The 25,899-nt window shown below is 33.0% G+C and overlaps 1 protein-coding gene and 1 long non-coding RNA gene across 2 annotated transcripts in view; both read right to left on the reverse strand.

The window, feature by feature from the left end:
- Positions 1 to 8,474: 8,474 nt before the first annotated feature.
- On the reverse strand, positions 8,475 to 9,528 carry LOC145787461 (uncharacterized). Its single transcript, XR_014291402.1, has 3 exons — positions 9,489 to 9,528; positions 9,095 to 9,135; positions 8,475 to 8,568 (listed from the first exon to the last, which is right to left on the reverse strand). It is a non-coding gene; the product is annotated as an uncharacterized LOC145787461 (long non-coding RNA).
- A 24-nt stretch (positions 9,529 to 9,552) lies between these two features.
- The window catches only part of LOC145788512 (uncharacterized), a 42,123-nt gene continuing 25,776 nt past the window's right edge, over positions 9,553 to 25,899 (reverse strand). The window contains exons 32-53 of the mRNA XM_082600275.1: positions 24,801 to 24,923; positions 24,373 to 24,495; positions 23,888 to 24,010; positions 22,793 to 22,915; positions 22,338 to 22,460; positions 21,911 to 22,033; positions 21,432 to 21,554; positions 20,344 to 20,466; positions 19,889 to 20,011; positions 19,461 to 19,583; positions 18,975 to 19,097; positions 17,112 to 17,234; positions 16,692 to 16,814; positions 16,267 to 16,389; positions 15,839 to 15,961; positions 15,353 to 15,475; positions 14,258 to 14,380; positions 13,801 to 13,923; positions 13,374 to 13,496; positions 10,720 to 10,845; positions 9,862 to 10,058; positions 9,553 to 9,564 (exon numbers count right to left, since the gene is read on the reverse strand). Of these exons, the coding sequence (XP_082456401.1) occupies positions 9,553 to 9,564; positions 9,862 to 10,058; positions 10,720 to 10,845; positions 13,374 to 13,496; positions 13,801 to 13,923; positions 14,258 to 14,380; positions 15,353 to 15,475; positions 15,839 to 15,961; positions 16,267 to 16,389; positions 16,692 to 16,814; positions 17,112 to 17,234; positions 18,975 to 19,097; positions 19,461 to 19,583; positions 19,889 to 20,011; positions 20,344 to 20,466; positions 21,432 to 21,554; positions 21,911 to 22,033; positions 22,338 to 22,460; positions 22,793 to 22,915; positions 23,888 to 24,010; positions 24,373 to 24,495; positions 24,801 to 24,923 (2,672 nt within the window). The remainder of the gene's footprint in view (positions 9,565 to 9,861; positions 10,059 to 10,719; positions 10,846 to 13,373; positions 13,497 to 13,800; positions 13,924 to 14,257; positions 14,381 to 15,352; positions 15,476 to 15,838; positions 15,962 to 16,266; positions 16,390 to 16,691; positions 16,815 to 17,111; positions 17,235 to 18,974; positions 19,098 to 19,460; positions 19,584 to 19,888; positions 20,012 to 20,343; positions 20,467 to 21,431; positions 21,555 to 21,910; positions 22,034 to 22,337; positions 22,461 to 22,792; positions 22,916 to 23,887; positions 24,011 to 24,372; positions 24,496 to 24,800; positions 24,924 to 25,899) is intronic.

Here is a 25,899-nt window from a genome sequence, read left to right on the forward strand (position 1 = left end):
TCGAACCTGAGTGTTGCAAATCGTGTTTTGTGGAAGATCTTTGATCAAGGCCGACTCCATTGTGTCAACACTGACGGATGTGCGAAATCGATTTTCACATGTCACTGCAAAAAATAAGTTTATATTTTGATAAAGTGCTTTAAGAAAAATATTGTCAAGTGTATGCTATATCAATTACACACTTTCCAAAATAGGCTAACTGTTGATTGAGGGTGCAGAGAAAAAAAAGTCACGTAAAACGATTATATGACTTATGAATATAGTAACCGATGTCTAGATTACATTAGCCTAAAACAAAAAGTTGATAATGCTTAAAGTTAAATAAAGAAAAAAAAAATCACTGGAATTAATTCTGGCATCCATTGTTTATGAAAGCTTGAAACAACATTGTACTGTACTTTTGCTACACAATAATTATATATTGTTGTTATTTTAAGACAAAATACCATACAAACAAACCGTGAAAAACTGCTTGAATAAATGGTCGAGTGTCGCTGAAATTGTAGGTAATGAAAGCAGATGTTTTGCTGACACCAGAGGCTTTAACATTTTCGGGTGTGCTTGGTGGTATAACTGTACGGAAAAACAAAAGAAATCGAAAACAGCAACAGGAAGACACAAAAACAATAAGATCTAGTAAACACACGCATGTGCAGTTAATAAAACAACTAGTTTGATTATAATCGTACTACATTAAAATGTATGTATGGTCAGACAAAATTGGAGTGAATTTAATGTGTAAGGTTATAGTAAGTCTTTTCAGAAAAGTAAACCATTTCTAGAACCTTTTTTCAAACAATGCAGTTCTGTAACAGTGCTTTTGTAGTTGCAGTAAAATAGCATACTTGGCTTCAAACTCTATTCCCTTTGCTGTGTATTTTATCTTTGAATTTCCATAGCTTGGTATGACTACAAACACTTAAACACGTTTTTGTTTTAATTTTTAAACACTGTGTTATGTTATTAATTTATTTAATAAACAAATTCACAATTAATTCATTTAATAAACAGATTCCTTTTATGCAAATTTTTGCCAAACTGGCAAATCACTGTCTTTTAAACAGAATGTCTACAAATGAATGAAAAGCAGTAACAATAAAGTTATAATAACGTTGCATAAAAAATAACAGGCTATTATCAACAACAATAATACAATACGGGAATGTTACAAAGTATAAATAAGATACACATCACACAAGATGCAACGCTATTAGGAATTATGAGACCGCTGGAACTTTCTTTCAGCACCAACATTCTTTTATGTTTGGGATAATTAATGCTATGTTTTGCAGTTTTGTTGTTTGTTTTGTAAAACAATTAAAACATAAAGCGCAAAAAAATATTTGTGAACATAAAATGTATGGATAAAAAAGTGAAGTGGTCCTATAATTTCTGACAGCACTGTTTGAAAAATATTTAAAAATTTGCAAAAACAAGAAAGGTTTATTTTTATATGAAATGTTCCTTAATTACAATTCTTCAAACAAAAAAGTGAGATTTTTACTTTCATTTCTACTAAATTGCGAGTTGAAAATGTAATTTAGGTTTTTGGCAAGGCAGTATTTTAAGAGGCTATATGTTTAAAGGAAAAATGCCTTTAGAGAGAAAAAATTTGATGTTTGAGTAAATATACAATCAAATTATATTAAAAGCCAACGTAAAAAATGTAGAGTAGCAGAACGGTTCTTCCAGTTACGCAGAAGTGAAGGAAGAAACCAAACTAGAGTTAATTTTTATAATTATAGTTAACAACTAATGGTGGTTAATTTGCAAAGTGCAAGCCTATACGGTCACACAAATAATTTATGTTGATAAATCTACAAACTTGTGACAGGATTTGAGAAGCTTGCTGATTCTGAAAATGCACTTGATACGTCAGTTTCTCCAACTGTTGCGTCGATGCTGTCCGTGATTCCTTCTATACTTCCAACAGTACTTCCTTGCCTACAACAAGAACAGCAATAACAACTATTGAAACATTTCGGAGTTTTATTCTGGCGCCATTCTAACAGTATTGCATTATTTTTTTTTGGAATAAAACACCCTGAAGTTAAAAAATCATTTTTATTTTGCTTTTTATACTTAGTTTAGACATTGCAAGTAAATTCAACAAAACTATTGCTTTTAAATCTATTTGTCAATTTACTTGCTTGCATGTTTCCTTGAATAACTACACAAACTATGAATCCCTTACATAAACGCTAATCTACAAAATTAGCAAGACACATGTCTTCTGTTGAAAAGATACTGTAGCTTAACTGTGTTTATGGTCCACAATAATACGTACCTAAAAGCAATGAATTCTGCATCAATCAGAGAAAAGGGGAAACTTTCATTATTGAATTCTCCCAAAAGGGAATTTTTGTAACGAGCTTTCAGTTCAATTGACGCTTGTGAATTGATGTCTTTGTAGTCTTCAAGAAATTGTTCCGCCAAAAGCGTAGCAGCAAAAAGAAGTTTCACAAAATCTAAAGCAACAAAATACTAAGCCTTCCTTCCAACAAAATATTATCTAAAAAACTGTCTGGTTACAAAGTCGCTATGTACAGTTGGAAGCATAGGCTATCATTTAATGATGCTGAATAATTATAAAGTTAGGAAGAGGACCGAAGATTTTTACCATATAGTGTAAGCCTAACCATCCCTATATTGTGCACTTCATAAGCAAGACCGTACAGCGTACACCTTACAGTCTGATGAATTGAGTGCACAATAATAGAGCAATACAACAATTTCTGTTTAATTTAGTATTCAAGAATTTAAAGCACTGCGCACCTAGTTCCAACTACCACAAACATAAAAAACTACTGTAAGCTAAATAATTAAAATTAAAATTCGTATTAAAATTCGTACGCGGAAAGCACGTCACTGGCTATCTTAGCCCCGTGCTAATTAATCGCTAATAACCGGCGCTATGAAAATCAGAGAGCCAAATTATTTCACAAGATAATAGCCATGTGTTTCTGCATATAGAAATTAAATTTTTACCCAACAAATTTCTTGAAATAACTTGTTTGAAATAAAAAAACGTCGAAAAGTCGTTTTTTATTCTAATTTTCCGAAAATACCTTCAAAATTGACCTTTTTGAATTATAGCATAGAATGCTAAAGTAAACAAAAAATTACTTTTTCTCATAAATATAAGGCATTTTTACATTTCAAAGTAATTGCACTAACATTTAAATTGCACTAACAAATATATATAACTAGTATTGCACGAAAATGTCTAACCACCAGAGACGAAATGCTTATTATGAAGGGCAGGAAGGTAGAAAAATGACTAGTTTAGGTTTAGAAAATTTGCAAATAATATAAACTAAAATTCAAAAAATTTCACGTTTCTAGCATAATTCCTTCTATGAGATTTTTTACTACTAGAGTGGGGCGTCCTCATAAAGCCCCGTGTCGCTACAGATAGGGTTAAATAATCGAGCCACAGAGCAACGACTGTACGGTTAGATTATCGTTTCAAAAGGAAAACACGTTCTTCATTAAATGTGCGGGAACTTGTGGGCTACTTACTTTGGTGGAGTGAATTTATCTGTTGTTATAGCGTCATTTCATGCAATTGCTTTACTGTAATGCTTTTGTGTTGAGCGTTGAATTTGTAGCCTAACACAGATAAGTTGCTACAAAAGATCATCTGAAGTAAATAAGTATATTCGTTTAACTAAAATGTTTTCCACCTGTTTTAACAGCAACTGAAGGAGTGAAAAACGGATCTGCAATAGCTTTGCTGGTATTTGTTATTCGAGAAACTCCAACAGATACATTGTATTCCGTATTTGGGTTTAAACCACAAACAGTTAAAGTCGCTAGATTCGTTGATCGTAGTATAGACTTGTTGCGTGTGACTAAGGACACCTGAAACAATAAACAAACATTAATGTAGATTAGTGGTGCTCAACCTGAGTCTGCAGACCCCATGGGGTCCGCGAACCGATTTCAGAGAGTCCGTGAAAGTTTCCGAGTCTGCAGCATGATTGATAACTTACGAAAACTTACGAAATTTAAAAATCTTACGAAATCGATTTTTAAATAACTTACGAAATTTAAAAATCGATTATGCTTTATTTGTGTATTACAGTAATTCTCAAACTGTACGTCGCAAAGCACTGGTGCGTCGATTAAAATTTGAAAAAAAAAAATCACACAAAGATTTGGTTTCCAAACTAAAAAAAATCATATCAATGAGTTAAATCTTTCAATAAGATTATGTTGGCAATGTTCAACTTAAATTCTTTTAAGACAACGGATTATTGATCAATGCTTACAAAATGCAAACGGTTGATCATTTGATCATATATGCCAACTTATAGCTTGGCTCATAGCATAACTTCGTCAATATCATCACTCGTCATAAATACGTCGCGAGTTCAGCAAATTCTTCTAAGTGCGTCGTTTCGAAACTGATTAAAACCATAGAGTTCCAGCTGGACACTAACACTACATATGCCCAATAAGTGCACGTTGCTGAGATTTCTTAGGGAAAATGTCCTGTTTTACTTTTGAGTATGCCAAAAGGCTATGCGAGAATATATTCCAATAACTGCATTAATAATGAAATATCAAAACTCAATTCTGTTTTTTTCTTACTTCATATAAAGAGTAGGATAATGAGCTGTCCAGCAGCAATGAGATGCAGGAGTCTGAAACAGCAAGCACCTGTGGCAGAGAGGTGAGTGCTGGCTTGGCTAAAACAACAATATGGTTGTAAATTTCTTGAAAATAATTTGATGTGTACAAATCTTTGAAATGCAAAATTGTTAAAAAGAGCTGAAAATGATTTAGGTTACATTTTTCCAAGTGAACAACTGCTTCGAAGACCGCAAACCGTGTTTTGAACATGTTGGATAAATATTTGTTAATGGAGTTCCGGCTTAGAAATGAAACCTATTGTAGATAAGAATGTAATGTAAACCAACCTGAATGCAAAGAAGCCAATAAGCAAAGCAATAAACGGTTGGACTGATACAACTTCATAAATTTGCAATACATCGCTGATAGTTTTTTTAAGGCCTCAGAAACTATCTATTTATGGTATGTAAAAAGTAGAAAAATGTTCTTACTCTCAGGGGTAGACAACTCAATTCAAATGGTAAGAGGTAAAAAGGAGATTTCTTTCTACAAAGTGAAGAAATCTTATCCTCTAATGCATGCTTTGCAAACACATAATTTGGTTTGAAAGTCAGATTGGCGGAACCGTTTTAGTTTGTTTGTAACTTTGGCATAAATCTGACTTGAGCTACTATGGACTTGTGGTGATACTTTGTTGAATTCCACTTTGTTGTAATCGTAAACTATTAACTAGTAGCTTTTTTTTATTTTTCAATAAAAAAAAACAATTAAAATTTTGGTTGCATATTGCCAAAAAAACCTGTTTTTTGTATTTCTATAATTAAAGATCTCACTACCTGTAGCCACTAGTAATTCTGAAATAATGCTTTTGAGTATTCCTAATGGATTTGCTGATTCCGGTGAAAAAGCTTTAACAGTTATACGATATTCAGTTCCTGCAGTGAGACCAACGAATTGATAGTTCATGTTATCAGTCACGTTGACAGATCTTCCATCAGGGTTGATTGTGAGAGTGTACATATCTGCACCGTTGGATGGTTGGAAGGTGATGTTGATAGATGTTTGTGTAATTTCTGTAAAGTTTAATTCCGTTGGAGCATCAGGAGCTGAAAAAAATGATAAAATTATGAAGTTTGTTGACAACTTCTGAGACATTGCATGGCGCAAATATTGTAGATTAATTCAAACGAATTCAGATAACAAATTAATTCAAATATCGATCGTTTCAACCCCTGTAATCTAGGGCAAACATGATTAAAAATCTGTTTTTTTAACTATTTATAGCTAGAATGCATTTCGCTGATTTAGTGTTCCTATCATCTTCATAAAACGTATTTTGCAATGTTTATGCGTACGGTATGTATGTTTCGTATATTTAAGGTAAATGTACGACAAAGTCAAATAACAATATTCAATCCTCTTCAGTTCAACTTTATATTTAGTGTAGTAAAATTTGCAGCACTCCAGTTAATGCAGTAATTCAGCTTAGAAAAATGTTAAAATTACTGAGGTACAAATAAATTTAGTTTACGAGCAGTAATATCAACAATTTTGGTTCAAATTATGAAGGGAATTATGTCATAAAGCGGAGAGACAAACGCTAGGGTTGTGTTGAGGTTAGGGTTTAGATTTTGGGTTTTAGGTTGTAATAGGTTTGAGGAAAAGAATATAGAATCACTGCAAAATACTACAAAATATGGGCAAAAAAAGGTACAGGCGGTATATTGAAAGAGAATAAGTACCGACCGAGCAATGCTTTTCAGTACCATAGAATAGTTTGCACCAAACACAGTGTCACCATGGTAACTGGATTGACTGAAGGAATCTTTATTCTCGAAGTGAAAACTTCTTTGAAGGCAAAACCCTCGCATTTTTATACAGGCCTTGAACTATAGACGCATTTACCAAGATTGACAAAGTGAAGCTTCCACTTGTTGCTAAACTGTTGTTGCCTTTAAATTCAAGGTAGTCCTACAGATGAATGTAGAGCTGTCTTTTTACATCAATAGCCTACGTACTTCATAGGCTATGTTGTCACTTAAGAGTATATCAAAGTTTATTTTGCTGTTTTTTCAATCTTATTTGGAGTGTGTAGGAAACACACATTTAGCAAACAACCAAACTTTTTATCTCTTTTGAAGAAATGTTTTGTTTGATATGTAAATACACCAACTAAACATACTTAAGCTAGTTTACTTGTTGCGTATTCCGATATACAGTAGATGAAATTATTATTAACAAACATAGCAATCAAATTCAATCAAAATGCATGAGGATCAATTTGTCGTTAATCGTGAAAGGTGAACTGAACAGGTTATGCATTTTGAGATTGAATATGTTGTCTCTTGAATTCTAATGTCCAGCCTTGAATTCTAATTCTAATGTGGTGCTCAGTAATTAATCAATTACTTGGTTTGATCCTAGTTTATTTATTTTTCTTCTGCCTGTGATAGTTTTAGTAGGCCTATAAGAAAATTGTCTGCTCGTATCAAACAGCACACTCAAGCAGAAAAACTGCTGATTAATCTTATGATTAAGACAAACAGCATCGTTTTCAAAGTTATAATTGTTCTAAAAAAAGATTGGAAAAAATGTAAATCGGTAAGGCGTAGTGGTCAGAGGTGCACAGGAACAAGATCCGGAATCTTATTGTTTTTCACCTGGTCCAGACCGGATCTTAATCTTGCTTTTTTAAACGAATCGGGATCCGAATCCTAAATTTTCATGTTTTTTTACTTTGTGCAGAAAGAAAATGTTTTTAAGGAGCTTCCGGCAACATTTCCAAACTCAGGAGAACTTTTTAACCACTGCGTTTGTGGCAACATTAAAATTTTGGTCAGGTCAAAGTTGATGTTAAGATCATAGTTCTTCCAAATTCAAATCATTAGTTTTGCTTTTTCCATTTTCATTCCAATATGCATTGAAAATGTTTAATGTTAGAGCGATAAACATGCATGGGTTACAAGGTAGGCTATTTGGCTTACAATAAGTTTTATTTCATTATTAAGCTTACTACAGCCTACATTTTTTAGTTTGCTATGCACCGAATAGATATTTCAACAACCATAGTGGTTGTGTCATGTGGTAAGCTAATATGCATTTGAATGAAGAAAGATAACATATTACAAGTCAGGATGCTTGTTATGTAGGGACCAAAAGTGCTATAAGTTATGATCAATTATGCATGGTGTACATAGTAGGCTAAGCAGGGCATCATGCACCTACTGAGTAGGCCTAATAAGCTACTGAATTTGATAAATCCATTTCGTAAACGACTTTTACAAAAAGGTGAATTTTTCTTGTGGTGAAATAGTTGTATTATAAAGTTTCAGACGTAAAATTACTTCGGATCTGTTTCGAATCCGAAACTGAGATATCTAGAAATAGCCGGATCCAGATCAGATCCTGATGTCAAAAAGTAAAAATAGGATCGGATCAGGATCCTAAAAATCTTGGATTTGTACATCTCTGGTAGTGGTATCTACTTTAAACTCAGCGTTGCGGAAAACTAAAAAAAACGGTGACATAGAAAATTTTGCTGCCGAAAAATACAAATTAGGTTATCACAATCTGAAATGAATTGTGCCTTTGAAGTGGTGAAGAAACACTTTGAACAGTAAACTATTGAAAGCTCTAATGGCGTAACTATTCACATCATGATATTTTGCCATTCGCCAAAATAAACCTATAGCCAAAATTAACTTGTTAATAACGTCATTTCATGCCCACCGGTTTGAAACTCCAAATGTTGATCTCCGCTGTCTCCGCTTGAATTTCTTGTTCTCACTGCAAAAACATATTTAGTTCCTGGAAGTAATCCGAAGAATTGATGCGATGTTTTTTTGCCAACGTCATGATTGTCAAGTACAGTTTCGTTTACCAGAAACAGCCCAACAAGACTCGAATTGACCTCGCCACCAACCATCCAAGCAATCTTCACCGATGTGGCGTTGGTGCTTTGTACAGTCAAATTGGAAGGACTTTCAGGTGCTGAAAAATCAATTTTAGGGTTTAAAATTTATATGCCGGATTTGACAACATACCCGTAAAAATCGTATTTGTAATGGCTGTGCTCTTTTTAAAATCTAAAACAAAGTTGGAATCAAAATATGGATCTCACACTATTAATCAGCAACATTGCCACTGATTATGGTATATTAAACTTATGCTCACCATAATTAAACCACGTAAACAATAAAGTATTTCAAAAACTTGTTACCTTTTTTGATATAATTAAATTTTTACAGCTCTCATCATTTAATTTATTGTAAAGCGCAATAATATCCATAATATTTATAATAACATGTGTTTCGTTTTATTATAGGGATGAATTTTGTTACGAAAAAGTTAAATACTCTGCCTTGATAAGCGGATGCAATTTGAACACACACATCATTGTCATTCAAAACATCAATTCAATACCTTCTTTCTACGCACTTATACAGTACCGGTTAAGCATGCGAAAATTCTGTAAATATTATAACAATGTCAATGACATGTAATAAAAAATATTGACCTGAATCACTACATCTTGCTCCTGAAAACCCATTAGGACATCTAAAAAAACATACATCGTTTCAGTTTTTTCTACCGCTTTTAAAAAGGCAAGTAACACATTAAGCCTTTTTAAACGTTTTTCAATACTTATGTTCGAAACATATTTTATAAGATACAATTGTAATAACAACTGAAACGATCTTTTGCTACAAACTTTCATGCGGTACGGTGTCATATGTTTTTATAGTCAGGTGTAATTTCTAGTCGCTTTCTTGAAGTATGCCCAAAAGAGCCTGAAGAAGCTTATTGTTTCATCTTCCTTAATTATAGTTTAAGGTACTTTTCCACTAACAATATAATATTTTGTATTTTTTAGTTTCAAACAATTAAGCCTTTTACATTACGCGTCTTACATGCATACTGGTTTTCCAACCGTCGCAGTTTCTAGACAGGTAGCTCCATTTTTACAAAAATCCGTCAAACATTGCGCTGCAAAATAAATATACAGTATGTATTGTTTGATACAACAAGAAAGGAAAAACGATTGTCTAGAAATTAGAAAATGAAGTCTAATACACGATAGTTTCCAATATACGGAAGTTTTGAATTAGTTGCAGCAATATAGGACATGCTTGCAAAAATGTTTAGAAAGTTATTGATGCAAAAATAATTACTAAACAACAATGTTAATGAAACTGATAATCAATTGAGAAGTAGTTAGCAAATGAAAGAAGTTTAAACATTTTAGCTCTGAAAATTACAGATTTTTAACTTACGTATACAAACTCCAGTAACATTGGTAGTTCCTCCTATGCACTGGCATACAAACGAGCCTTGTGTGTTCGTGCAGTTAGCGTTTGGACAGGTGGAGTTGTCTTGACATTCATCAATATCAATGCACGTCAAACCATCACCTTCAAAGCCAGTCTTGCATATGCAAGAAACCGGTAATGTCGACAGATCACAAGTTGAATTTAAAGGTTCTGGAAAAATATGCAAGGTTTTAGATGTAAGTTTTACTTTTCAGAATTAAAAGCTTCGGGAAGATGAAGACGGTTTTGATAGAATTGGAAATTTACAACGTTATAAGAGACACACATGTTTGAGGCAGAAGAAGTTGTAATATTTTGTGATGAAGTACCTTACTCTAGTTTAACTTTGTCTCCGACAATACCATGTTCGTTTAGTTTTGCAAGCCAAATTCTAATTACAGATACTTTGCATGATGTCGTTTAGAAGTGAACGTCTTGGCAACGTGAGTCTTTTTTTTAACGTTAGCCCACGTGTTTATATCAGGCTTTCTTACACAAAACACATGTCGATATTTGGCTTAGACCAATCTATACATGTGGATGGTTCTATTATTGTAAACTTGACGACATTGCGCGATTTAATACTTGATATTTTGATGTTGTGTTCTCCTTTTGGCAATTATTTGGGAATTTTGATGGTGTGGTAAATTCTATTTCTTCTTACAAACCCTAGACTACTGTAGTTCATTAAATGTTCTCCAAAATGGATAATTTATTAGTAACTGTATTTTTTGTGAGGAAGGGTGTGGGACACTTTACTGTCTGTCTACAGAAGCACTACGATATGTAATAATATTTACTCAGAAACTTTCCAAACAATGGTATGCCCTACCTTGGCATTCATTTACACCGTCTCCTCCAAAGCCATTTGGACACTCACAGGAAAATGATCCTGGGTTGTTGATGCAGTTTGCAACAACAACACAATTATTGCTTTCCTCAATACACTCATCAACATCTAAGCATGTCTTAAAACCGTCTCCAGTATACCCGGATGTACATATGCAGCTGAATAAACGATACTGGTTTAATTGAATGTTTTACCAATTTTGGAAAAAAGTTACTGGGATGAAGTTTTAGCATACCTCTTGAATTAGTAGTTAACAATTCAGATGATCAACATTGCACACATCAAAAATTGCCAAACATATGGTGAAATTGACTAAACATTTGATCCATTTGTTTTCAAAATGTCGTTTGGCCTACGCAATCTGGATGCATTCCTCATAAAACTTTACAAAACACAAATTTTAAACGTTTTGGAAGTGCAAAGATTATCAAGCGAAAATCAAGTTTACATTTTTCAAAAATAATTCTTCTATATGTTATTTCCAGACTAAGTTAGGGTCAGACCAACCAGTGTAACAGATTTAACTCATACGAGTAAACAGTTTTGCCGAATTCTAATAGTAACGAACAAAATAGTGTCAAGCAAAGGGAAGACTATTTACACTGTTGTAGCAATGATTCTATTAAAACCATTAGCTCTATTTATCGCAGCTAGGTAAAAACTTTCAGATCTACTGTTAGTGAAAAAAGGTTTTGTTTCAATTATTTGTCTTTCAATGTGAATTAATAGTATAAACAATTTACCTTCCTTGATATTCAAGCTCACACAGATATTATTCAGTAACAATTATACTGCTTCAATGTCAACAAGACTTACTTGAAACTTCCAACTACATTGCTGCAAGTAGCCTGGCTATTACAGTTATCTAAGGCAAATTCGCATTCATCCACGTCAATACAAAACAAACCATTGCCTAATAATGAGATCAGGATTAGATAAGCATTAAATTAGCATTACAGCACCTTTTTCATCTGAAGTGTTGAAGATTTTAAAAAACTACCTCATACCATAGAAACATGAAACCTTCTGAAATGATCAAAGAATAATAAATCTTCGAAATACTGTAGAACATAATAAGTATTTATACCTTAAATTATTTCAGATAAGTTATTTACTAAGCAATCTAAAAAGCTTCTGACGTAATCCTTGTTGGTTTCATTTTCAAAAAGTAGAAGTCATTACGTCAACCACGCATAGTTTGATTAACTGTTGGGTCAAAATAAATAGGACATCAGTAAATTTCAGCAAAGTAATCGAAGTTACTTTTAAGCAATGTCAAGTAATGTTGATAATAATCAAGAAAAGTTTATGAGGTAAAGTTACAGCAGGCGTATTTGAATTAATTTCTGGAACTTTATTTTACAACAATTTTTCTAATGTCCTTGTGAGTGATGTACTGTATGTTACCTGTATTTTTGAAGTTATACAAAATACGCATGAAGTCAAACATACCAGTAAAGCCTTGTGTGCAGGTGCACGTAAAAGAGCCAGGAACATTCGTACAAAAGGCACTTTCCTCACAAGGATAGCTTAAGCATTCGTTTATATCTAAAAACAGTATCGCATTCAACAACTAAACGCAATGAAGGAATTATCAATTTTGTATTGTTTAAAATCTTTGGATCAATGATTTTCAACCGGTGCTACGCGGACACTCGTGTTTCGTGAAATCAGGTGTTTCACAATAAATTTATTACTTTGACTAGTGTTCCATGGAACCATGGTCGAAAATCTGCCCCAGATATCCCATTGAGAAAAATTAATAGTGAAAATTTTTTGTTGTGTTGTTTATTTTTACATCATTATAAAATTTTGTTTGGAATCGCGCAAGATAATTTTAATGCATAAAGTGTTCCATGGCTAAAGATTAAAATAAAAAAGGTTAAAAAGCGCTGGTTTAGACTACATAACTAGTATTACACACATTGGTCACCGATCTACTTCTACCGTACATTGGTTTTGCGTATTAAGAATGTATTCCCTATGCATGTTTTTAAAAATAATTTTCAAAATAGTCAAAACAGTTTGGTTAAGCTCAGTGCTCTGCTACTTTCTTCATGCTTTGTATGTTTTGTGCTCTGCCATATTTCTCTGGTCATGTCAGTGTGATACAATGTTTTCTAGCACTTCAGCACATATGAGTTACTAAACAAAATCAAATGTTGTTTTATCACCAATTTCTCAGTGACTGGTAATTTGCTATAAGTAAATGCACTGCTAAAAGTACTGTATAGCCACACCCACAAAAACAAAATTTCCATTTCCAGTACAGTGTATCTGACATAGCAATAACAATCGAAACATCCCTCATTGTTATTGCACGTACCATTTACATCACAAATATCCATGTTTTCAGCAAATTTGTCAATGTATGCGCAAAGTATAATTTTTTGCATTTAATTCTACTTGGTGATTTTCTCAAAATCACGTCGCTAGTTTAAACATAAATTACATTGCTAGATGAGATGTCCCCCGTTTTTTATTTATAGTTACTCATACACTTTCAAGCTGGTAATGATGCAAAAAAGTCTTTGTTTGTGTATTTATTCTCAATAAATTCATGAGAAATTTTCTTTGACACTTACTGTAAAACTGGAGATTTACTGTGTATGCCATTTTAATTTGGTAATTTATACCTGAACAATTTATTCCATCTCCTGTATAGCCACTGTCGCATTCACAAGTGAAACCCCCATGAACGTTGGTGCATGTGCTGAATAATCCACAATTATGAAATAGTGTGGAGCATTCGTCGACGTCTGCATGGAACAAATTTGTCAATTTATTTTATAAGTTCATGTGTTCAACTACATTAAGAAATTGGCATGAACAAGGTTTAATATACAATGATAGATGGAAACAGAAATAAGTCTTCTTAGAATAAGCAATACGAATAATACTTTGACCAATCGCATGATGTTTGTTGTGATTAACACGTGATCTTCTCATTTATTAATGAATCCTTCAAAATCGGATTGTCGGGTGACAAAATTGATAAAATGTAATTTTATTTTCTAATGACCATTGGTAGGATAGTTCGTAACAAATCACTGTGCTACTCACCTGAACAAAACATTCCATCTCCGCTATATCCCCCATTGCAATAACAATCAAAACTCCCTTCAGTATTGTAGCATGTAGCATTTGCATGACAACTGTCCGTGTTTGCAGCACATTCATCAATATCTAAAAAAAAAAAACTCTCACAAAGCTGTTTGTATATTGTCGTCGGTTTGAAGGAAATTGTTTAATCTACATTACGCACTTGCAATTTCATATCTTGGATACAAACATATAGATAAGTTACTACAGTGGTGTGAAACATTGATCTAAATTTGCGTGATATAATTTTACATGATTTCTTGGGTTTAACTTAAGAAACACTACAAATTTGATGTTTAACAAGTGATATTTTCAATCACTGAAATATCATTCTAATTTAAATCGTTACAAATGATCAAATATATTTCTTTGTCTACATAACTACTTGTAAATTGCTTTGAGGAACGTATTGTGTTACCTGAACAAAATGTTCCATTTCCACTATGACCAACATTACAGTAACACTCAAAACTCCCTTCAGTGTTATTGCATCCAGCATTTACATCACAACTGTTCATGTGTTCAGCACATTCATCAATATCTGTGTTGTAAATATTTCTAAGATGTTTGACTTGCCAAGGAAAGACATTTCAAGTAAATGTCAATTGAATATCTTTTGTAACAAAAACATAAACAATCTGATGAATGCTAGCTTTGTAATCAACAAGACTTGACAACTTGATGCAATGGAAATTATTTACAATTATTCCTAAACGTCCAAATCATCATTTAAAACCATTGCTATAATGGCCTTGAAAATAGAAATGGATTTGAAGGCTTTGGAAATAGATACGGAAATGAATTCGCTGTAATTTTGACAAATACCGTATATCACTGTATTCCTTGCGAAGATTAAGCTATCTATTTCTGCACACTATTGAGCCGATGCAATTTTCTTTATTCTGGATAATAACGACCAAGTTTCAACATAATAATCATCTAATAATCAGTATCTATAAAAAATTATGCGATGATTGTTTTGCACCAAGAATTTAAATTTACTCTGCATTAGTTTTAAAAATCTAAGAAATCAAATATTCACACAAGAAACAATAATTATACAATTTAAAACACTGTTTCAACAATATTTTGAGGCCACAAAATATCATACAAAGTTCTGGCTGCAGTGTAGCCTACAGTACTTATTGTGGCACGACTTACATTCACAGAAAAATAGATTAAAACATAGAAATGGAAATGATTGAAGTACAGTCTTTCTAAAAAAGTGTATATGTGCAATGGTCATTACCTGCAATATCGCTTGGTTGTTAAAAATTTACATTACATGTACGTAAGCACCCAAATACCAATAAATAATATAAGATTATACATAAATATTAGGCCAATAAATCTCCTGTCCATTTATAAAGTAGCATGTTTCTGTCATGATACAGTTGATGGGATGTGTTTATCGTGATACGTCTAGGGCATCATTTAAAATCGTTGCCATGATGCTTTTGAAAATGTTTTACTTTAGAAATTGTGGTTATATTAGTTGTTAATAACAATTTACCATCACAAGATGTTCCCTTTCCAGTAAATCCAACATTGCAATAACACTCAAAACTCCCTTCAGTGTTATTACACGTAGCATTTGTATCACAATTGTCCATGTTTTCAGCGCATTCATCAATATCTGTGTTATAAAGATTTCTTTAATTTTCACCGTGCCTACTCATTTCAAGTACTGCTCTCCATTCAGTGGCACCTAATGAATGGAATAACTTACAGAGAGCAACACTTCATCACATTTCGGAAACTTTGTTCGGTCCTGCGCAAGTGTTCAATACTTCCACAAGTGTACAAAACTGCCAGGAATAATCTATGAAAGGCTTTGTCAACCTGAGGACAATAGTTCAAAACTAATCAACAAATTTTAAGCTAGAGATGACGCGTTCGACACTTCGCTTGTCCAATGTCCAACGTGACTTAATTGAAGGGAACATTCTGTAACACTTCAAACACCCTTTCGATATTGCTGTACGAGCTGCACAATTACCTGAACAGTTTATTCCATCTCCTGTATAGCCACTGTCGCATTCACAAGTGAAACCCCCATGAACGTTGGTGCATGTGCTGAATAATCCACAATTATGAACTAGTGTGGAGCATTCGTCGACGTCTGCATGGAATAAATTTGTCAATTTATTTTTATAAGTTCATGTGTTCAACTACATTAAGAAATTGGCATGAACAAGGTTTAATATACAATGATAGATGGAAACAGAAAGAAATCTTCTTAGAATAAGCAATATGAATAATACTTTCACCAATCGCATGATGTTTGTTGTGATTAACACGTGATTTTCTCATTTATTAATGAAACCTTCAAAATCGGATTGTCGGGTGACAAAATTGATAAAATGTAATTTTATTTTATAATGACCATTGGTAGGATAGTTCGTAACAAATCACTGTGCTACTCACCTGAACAAAACATTCCATCTCCGCTATATCCTCCATTGCAATAACAATCAAAACTCCCTTCAGTGTTGTAGCATGTAGCATTTGCATGACAATTGTCCGTGTTTGCAGCACATTCATCAACATCTACATAAAAAGTCTCACAAAGTTGTTCTTATTGTGGCACGAGAGCAACACTTCATCACATTTCGGAAACTTTATTCGGTCCTGCGCAAGTGTTCAATACTTCCACAAGTGTACAAAACTGCCAGGAATAATTTATGAAAGGCTTTGTCAACCTGAGGACAAAGGTTCAAAACTAATCAACCAACTTTAAGCTAGGGATGACGCGCTTGACACTTCGCTTGTCCAACGTGAATTAATTGAAGTGAACTGTCTATAACTTTTCAAACACCCTCTCTATATTGCTGTACGAGCTGCACATTTACCTGAACAATTTATTCCATCTCCTGTATAGCCACTGTCGCATTCACAAGTGAAACCCCCATGAACGTTGGTGCATGTGCTGAATAATCCACAATTACGAACTAGTGTGGAGCATTCGTCGACGTCTGCATGGAAAAAAATTGTCAATTTATTTTATAAGTTCATGTGTACAACTACATTAAAAAATTGGCATGAACAAAGTTTAAAATACCATGATAGATGGAAACTGAAAAAAGTCTTCTTAGAATAAGCAATATGAATAATACTTTCACCAATCGCATGATGTTTGTTGTGATTAACACGTGATCTTCTCATGAATCGTTCAAAATCGGATTGTCAGGTGACAAAATTGCTAAAATATAATTTTATTTTCTAATGAACCACTGGTAGGGTAGTTCGTAACAAATCACTGTGCTATCCACCTGAACAAAACATTCCATCTCCGCTATATCCTCCATTGCAATAACAATCAAAACTCCCTTCAGTGTTGTAGCATGTAGCATTTGCATGACAATTGTCCGTGTTTGCAGCACATTCATCAATATCTAAATAAAAAAAACTCTCACAAAGTTGTTTGTATATTGTCGTCGGTTTAAAGGAAGTTGTTTAATCTACATTACGCATTTGCAATCTCGTATCTTGGATACAAACATACAGATAAGGTGCTACAGTGGTGTGAAACATTGATCTGAATTTGTGTGATATAATTTTACATGATTTCTTGGGTTTAACTTAAGAAACACTACAAATTTGATGTTTAACAAGTGATATTTTCAATCACTGAAATATCATTCGAATTTAAATCGTTACAAATGATCAAATATATTTCTTTGTCTACATAACTACTGGTAAGTTGCTTTGAGGAACGTATTGTGTTACCTGAACAAAATGTTCCATTTCCACTATGACCAACATTACAGTAACACTCAAAACTCCCTTCAGTGTTATTGCATCCAGCATTTACATCACAACTGTTCATGTGTTCAGCACATTCATCAATATCTGTGTTGTAAATATTTCAAAGATGTTTGACTTGCCAAGGAAAGACATTTCAAGTAAATGTCAATAGAATATCTTTTGTAATAAAAACATAAACAATTTGATGAATGTGCTGTATTCCTTACGAAGATTAAGCTATCAATTTCTGCACACTATTGAGCCGATGCAGTTTTCTTTATTCTGGATAGTAACGACCAAGTTTCAACATAATAATCATCTAATAATAATTATGTGTTATTCAGTGTTAATTCAGTGTTACTGCATCCAGCATTTACATCACAACTGTTCATGTGTTCAGCACATTCATCAATATCTGTGTTGTAAATATTTCTAAGATGTTTGACTTGCCAAGGAAAGACATTTCAAGTAAATGTCAATTGAATATTTTTTGTAACAAAAACATAAACAATCTGATGAATGCTAGCATTGTAATCAACAAGACTTGACAACTTGATGCAATGGAAATTATTTGCATATATTCCTATACGTCAAAGGCATCATTTAAAACCATTGCTATAAAGGCCTTGAAAATGGAAATGGGATTAAAGGCTTTGGAAATAATACGGAAATGAATTCGCTGAAATTTTGACAAATATATCACTGTATTCCTTACGAAGATTAAGCTATCAATTTCTGCACACTGTTGAGTATTGAGCTGATGTAGTTTTCTTTATTCTGGATAATAACGACCAAGTTTCAACATAATAGACATCTAATAATCAGTATCTATAAAAAATTATGCGATGAATTTTTTGCATCAAGAATTTAAATTTACTCTGCATCAGTTTTAAAAATCTAAGAAATCAAATATTCACACAAGAAACAATAATTATACAATTTAAAACACTGTTTCAGCAATATTTTGTAGCCACAAAATATCATACAAAATTCTGGATGCAGTGTAGCCTACAGTACTTATTGTGGCACGACTTACATTCACAAAAAAATAGATTAAAACATAGAAAATGAAATGATTGAAGTACAGTCTTTCTAAAAAAGTGTATATGTACAATGGTCATTATCTGCAATATTGCTTGGTTGTTAAAAATTTACATTACATGTACGTAAGCACCCAAATACCAATAAATAATAATAGATTATACATAAATATTAGGCCAATAAATGTCCTGTCCATTTATAAAGTAGCATGTTTCTATCATGATACAGTTGATGGGATGTGTTTATCGTGATACGTCTAGGGCGTCATTTAAAATCGTTGCCATGATGCTATTGAAAATGTTTTACTTTAGAAATTGTGGTTATATTAGTTGTTAATAACAATTTACCATCACAAGATGTTCCCTTTCCAGTATATCCAACATTGCAATAACACTCAAAACTCCTTTCAGTGTTATTACACGTAGCATTTGTATCACAATTGTCCATGTTTTCAGCGCATTCATCAATATCTGTGTTATAAAGATTTCTTTAATTTTCACCGTGCCTACTCATTTCAAGTACTGCTCTCCATTTAGTGGCACCTAATGAATGGAATAACTTACAGAGAGCAACACTTCATCACATTTCGGAAACTTTGTTCGGTCCTGCGCAAGTGTTCAATACTTCCACAAGTGTACAAAACTGCCAGGAATAATCTATGAAAGGTTTTGTCAACCTGAGGACAATAGTTCAAAACTAATCAACAAATATTAAGCTAGGGATGACGCGTTCGACACTTCGCTTGTCCAATGTCCAACGTGACTTAATTGAAGGGAACATTCTGTAACACTTCAAACACCCTTTCGATATTGCTGTACGAGCTGCACATTTACCTGAACAGTTTATTCCATCTCCTGTATAGCCACTGTCGCATTCACAAGTGAAACCCCCATGAACGTTGGTGCATGTGCTGAATAATCCACAATTATGAACTAGCGTGGAGCATTCGTCGACGTCTGCATGGAACAAATTTGTCAATTTATTTTATAAGTTCATGTGTACAACTACATTAAGAAATTGGCATGAACAAAGTTTAAAATACAATGATAGATGGAAACAGAAAGAAGTCTTCTTAGAATAAGCAATATGAATAATACTTTCACCAATCGCATGATGTTTGTTGTGATTAACACGTGATCTTCTCATTTATTAATAAATCCTTCAAAATCGGATTGTCGGGTGACAAAATTGCTAAAATGTAATTTTATTTTCTAATGAACCACTGGTAGGGTAGTTCGTAACAAATCACTGTGCTATCCACCTGAACAAAACATTCCATCTCCGCTATATCCTCCATTGCAATAACAATCAAAACTCCCTTCAGTGTTATTGCATGTAGCATTTGCATGACAATTGTCCGTGTTTGCAGCACATTCATCAATATCTGCATAAAAAACTCTCACAAAGTTGTTTGTATATTGTCGTCGGTTTGAAGGAAGTTGTTTAATCTACATTACGCACTTGCAATTTCGTATTTTGGATACAAACATACAGATAAGTTACTACAGTGGTGTGAAACATTGATCTAAATTTGCGTGATATTATTTTACATGATTTCTTGGGTTTAACTTAAGAAACACTACAAATTTGATGTTTAACAAGTGATATTTTCAATCACTGAAATATCATTCTAATTTAAATCGTTACAAATGATCAAATATATTTCTTTGTCTACATAACTACTTGTAAATTGCTTTGAGGAACGTGTTGTGTTACCTGAACAAAATGTTCCATTTCCACTATGACCAACATTACAGTAACACTCAAAACTCCCTTCAGTGTTATTGCATCCAGCATTTACATCACAACTGTTCAAGTGTTCAGCACATTCATCAATATCTGTGTTGTAAATATTTCTAAGATGTTTGACTTGCCAAGGAAAGACATTTCAAGTAAATGTCAATTGAATATTTTTAGTAACAAAAACATAAACAATCTGATGAATGCTAGCTTTGTAATCAACAAGACTTGACAACTTGATGCAATGGAAATTATTTACTTATATTCCTAAACGTCCAAATCATCATTTAAAACTTTTGCTATAAAGGCCTTGAAAATGGAAATGGATTTGAAGGCTTTAGAAATAGATACGGAAATGAATTCGTTGTAATTTTGACAAACTATATCACTGTATTCCTTACGAAGATTAAGCTATCTATTTCTGCACACTATTGAGCCGATGCAGTTTTCTTTATTCTGGATAATAACGACCAAGTTTCAACATAATAATCATCTAATAATCAGTATCTATAAAAAATTATGCGATGATTGTTTTGCATCAAGAATTCAAATTTACTCTGCATTAGTTTTAAAAATCTAAGAAATCAAATATTCACTCAAGAAACAATAATTATACAATTTAAAACACTGTTTCAAAATTATGTTGAGGCCACAAAATATCATACAAAGTTCTGGCTGCAGTGTAGCCTACAGCACTTATTGTGGCACGACTCACATTCACAGAAAAATAGATTAAAACGTAGAAAACGATTGAAGTACAGTCTTTCTAAAAAAGTGTATAAGTGCAATGGTCATTACCTGCAATAATGCTTGGTGGTTAAAAATTTACATTACATGTACGTAAGCACCCAAATACCAATAAATAATAAGCCAATAAATCTCCTGTCCATTTTCAATGTAGCATGTTTCTGTCATAATACAGTTGATGTGTCTGTCATGATACTGTTGATGGGATGTGTTTATCGTGATACGTCCAGGCATCATTTAAAATCGTTGCCATGATGCTTTTGAAAATGTTTTACTTTAGAAATTTCGGGTATATTAGTCGTTAATAACAATTTTACCATCACAAGATGTTCCCTTTCCAGTATATCCAACATTGCAATAACACTCAAAACTCCCTTCAGTGTTATTACACGTAGCATTTGTATCACAATTGTCCATGTTTTCAGCGCATTCATCAATGTCTGTGTTATAAATATTTCTTTAATTTTCACCTTGCCTACTCATTTCAAGGACTGCTCTCCATTCAGTGGCACCTAATGAATGGAATAACTTACAGAGAGCAACACTTCATCACCTTTCGGAAACTTTATTCGTCCTGCGCAAGTGGTTCAACACTTCCACAAGTGTACGAAACTGCCAGGAATAATCTATGAAAGGCTTTGTCAACTTGAGAACAAAGGTTTAAAACTAATCAACAAGTTTTAAGCTAGGGATGACGCGTTCGACACTTCGCTTGTCCAACGTGAATTAATTGAAGTGAACATTCTGTAACACTTCAAACACCCTTTTGAAATTGCTGTACGAGCTGCAAATTTACCTGAACAATTTATTCCATCTCCTGTATAGCCACTGTCGCATTCACAAGTGAAACCCCCATGAACGTTGGTGCATGTGCTGAATAATCCACAATTATGAAATAGTGTGGAGCATTCGTCGACGTCTGCATGGAACAAATTTGTCAATTTATTTTATAAGTTCATGTGTTCAACTACATTAAGAAATTGGCATCAACAAGGTTTAATATACAATGATAGATGGAAACAGAAATAAGTCTTCTTAGAATAAGCAATATGAATAATACTTTCACCAATCGCATGATGTTTGTTGTGATTAACACGTGATCTTCTCATTTATTAATGAATCCTTCAAAATCGGATTGTCGGGTGACAAAATTGATAAAATGTAATTTTATTTTCTAATGACCATTGGTTGGATAGTTCGTAACAAATCACTGTGCTACTCACCTGAACAAAACATTCCATCTCCGCTATATCCTCCATTGCAATAACAATCAAAACTCCCTTCAGTATTGTAGCATGTAGCATTTGCATGACAACTGTCTGTGTTTGCAGCACATTCATCAATATCTGCATAAAAAACTCTCACAAGGTTGTTTGTATATTGTCGTCGGTTTGAAGGAAATTGTTTAATCTACATTACGCACTTGCAATTTCGTATCTTGGATTCAAACATACAGATAAGGTGCTACAGTGGTGTGAAACATTGATCTAAATTTGGGTGATATTATTTTACATGATTTCTTGGGTTTAACTTAAGAAACACTACAAATTTGATGTTTAACAAGTGATATTTTCAATCACTGAAATATCATTCTAATTTAAATCGTTACAAAGGATCAAATATATTTCTTTGTCTACATAACTACTTGTAAATTGCTTTGAGGAACGTATTGTGTTACCTGAACAAAATGTTCCATTTCCACTATGACCAACATTACAGTAACACTCAAAACTCCCTTCAGTGTTATTGCATCCAGCATTTACATCACAACTGTTCATGTGTTCAGCACATTCATCAATATCTGTGTTGTAAATATTTCTAAGATGTTTGACTTGCCAAGGAAAGTCATTTCAAGTAAATGTCAATTGAATATCTTTTGTAACAAAAACATAAACAATTTGATGAATGCTAGCTTTGTAATCAACAAGACTTGACAACTTGATGCAATGGAAATTATTTACAATAATTCCTAAACGTCCAAATCATCATTTAAAACTTTTGCTATAAAGGCCTTGAAAATGGAAATGGATTTGAAGGCTTTGGAAGTAGACACGGAAATGAATTCGCTGTAATTTTGACAAATACCGTATATCACTGTATTCCTTACGAAGATTAAGCTACCAATTTCTGCACACTATTGAGCCGATGCAGTTTTCTTTATTCTGGATAACAACGACCAAGTTTCAACATAGAAATCATCTAATAATCAGTATCTATAAAAAATTATGCGATGATTGTTTTGCATCAAGAATTTAAATTTACTCTGCATTAGTTTTAAAAATCTAAGAAATCAAATATTCACACAAGAAACAATAATTATACAATTTAAAGCACTGTTTCAGCAATATTTTGTAGCCACAAAATATCATACAAAATTCTGGATGCAGTGTAGCCTACAGTACTTATTGTGGCACGACTTACATTCACAAAAAAATAGATTAAAACATAGAAAATGAAATGATTGAAGTACAGTCTTTCTAAAAAAGTGCTTATGTGCAATGGTCATTATCTGCAATATTGCTTGGTTGTTAAAAATTTACATTACATGTACGTAAGCACCCAAATACCAATAAATAATAATAGATTATACATAAATATTAGGCCAATAAATGTCCTGTCCATTTATAAAGTAGCATGTTTCTATCATGATACAGTTGATGGGATGTGTTTATCGTGATACGTCTAGGGCATCATTTAAAATCGTTGCCATGATGCTTTTGAAAAAGTTTTACTTTAGAAATTGTGGTTATATTAGTTGTTAATAACAATTTACCATCACAAGATGTTCCCTTTCCAGTATATCCAACATTGCAATAACACTCAAAACTCCCTTCAGTGTTATTACACGTAGCATTTGTATCACAATTGTCCATGTTTTCAGCGCATTCATCAATATCTGTGTTATAAAGATTTCTTTAATTTTCACCGTGCCTACTCATTTCAAGTACTGCTCTCCATTTAGTGGCACCTAATGAATGGAATAACTTACAGAGAGCAACACTTCATCACATTTCGGAAACTTTGTTCGGTCCTGCGCAAGTGTTCAATACTTCCACAAGTGTACAAAACTGCAGGAATAATCTATGAAAGGTTTTGTCAACCTGAGGACAATAGTTCAAAACTAATCAACAAATTTTAAGCTAGAGATGACGCGTTCGACACTTCGCTTGTCCAATGTCCAACGTGACTTAATTGAAGGGAACATTCTGTAACACTTCAAACACCCTTTCGATATTGCTGTACGAGCTGCACATTTACCTGAACAGTTTATTCCATCTCCTGTATAGCCACTGTCGCATTCACAAGTGAAACCCCCATGAACGTTGGTGCATGTGCTGAATAATCCACAATTATGAACTAGTGTGGAGCATTCGTCGACGTCTGCATGGAACAAATTTGTCAATTTATTTTATAAGTTCATGTGTACAAATACATTAAGAAATTGGCATGAACAAAGTTTAATATACAATGATAGATGGAAACAGAAAGAAGTTTTCTTAGAATAAGCAATATGAATAATACTTTCACCAATCGCATGATGTTTGTTGTGATTAACACGTGATCTTCTCATTTATTAATGAATCCTTTAAAATCGGATTGTCGGGTGACAAAATTGCTAAAATGTAATTTTATTTTCTAATGAACCACTGGTAGGGTAGTTCGTAACAAATCACTGTGCTATCCACCTGAACAAAACATTCCATCTCCGCTATATCCTCCATTGCAATAACAATCAAAACTCCCTTCAGTGTTATTGCATGTAGCATTTGCATGACAATTGTCCGTGTTTGCAGCACATTCATCAATATCTGCATAAAAAACTCTCACAAAGTTGTTTGTATATTGTCGTCGGTTTGAAGGAAGTTGTTTAATCTACATTACGCACTTGCAATTTCGTATTTTGGATACAAACATACAGATAAGTTACTACAGTGGTGTGAAACATTGATCTAAATTTGCGTGATATTATTTTACATGATTTCTTGGGTTTAACTTAAGAAACACTACAAATTTGATGTTTAACAAGTGATATTTTCAATCACTGAAATATCATTCTAATCTAAATCGTTACAAAGGATCAAATGTATTTCTTTGTCTACATAACTACTTGTAAATTGCTTTGAGGAACGTATTGTGTTACCTGAACAAAATGTTCCATTTCCATTATGACCAACATTACAGTAACACTCAAAACTCCCTTCAGTGTTATTGCATCCAGCATTTACATCACAACTGTTCAAGTGTTCAGCACATTCATCAATATCTGTGTTGTAAATATTTCTAAGATGTTTGACTTGCCAAGGAAAGACATTTCAAGTAAATGTCAATTGAATATTTTTAGTAACAAAAACATAAACAATCTGATGAATGCTAGCATTGTAATCAACAAGACTTGACAACTTGATGCAATGGAAATTATTTACTTATATTCCTAAACGTCCAAATCATCATTTAAAACTTTTGCTATAAAGGCCTTGAAAATGGAAATGGATTTGAAGGCTTTGGAAATAGATACGGAAATGAATTCGCTGTAATTTTGACAAACTATATCACTGTATTCCTTACGAAGATTAAGCTATCTATTTCTGCACACTATTGAGCCGATGCAGTTTTCTTTATTCTGGATAATAACGACCAAGTTTCAACATAATAATCATCTAATAATCAGTATCTATAAAAAATTATGCGAGGATTGTTTTGCATCAAGAATTCAAATTTACTCTGCATTAGTTTTAAAAATCTAAGAAATCAAATATTCACACAAGAAACAATAATTATACAATT

This window comes from Aplidium turbinatum, chromosome 2 (genome assembly GCF_918807975.1).
Source record: "Aplidium turbinatum chromosome 2, kaAplTurb1.1, whole genome shotgun sequence".
Taxonomy (NCBI): domain Eukaryota; kingdom Metazoa; phylum Chordata; class Ascidiacea; order Aplousobranchia; family Polyclinidae; genus Aplidium; species Aplidium turbinatum.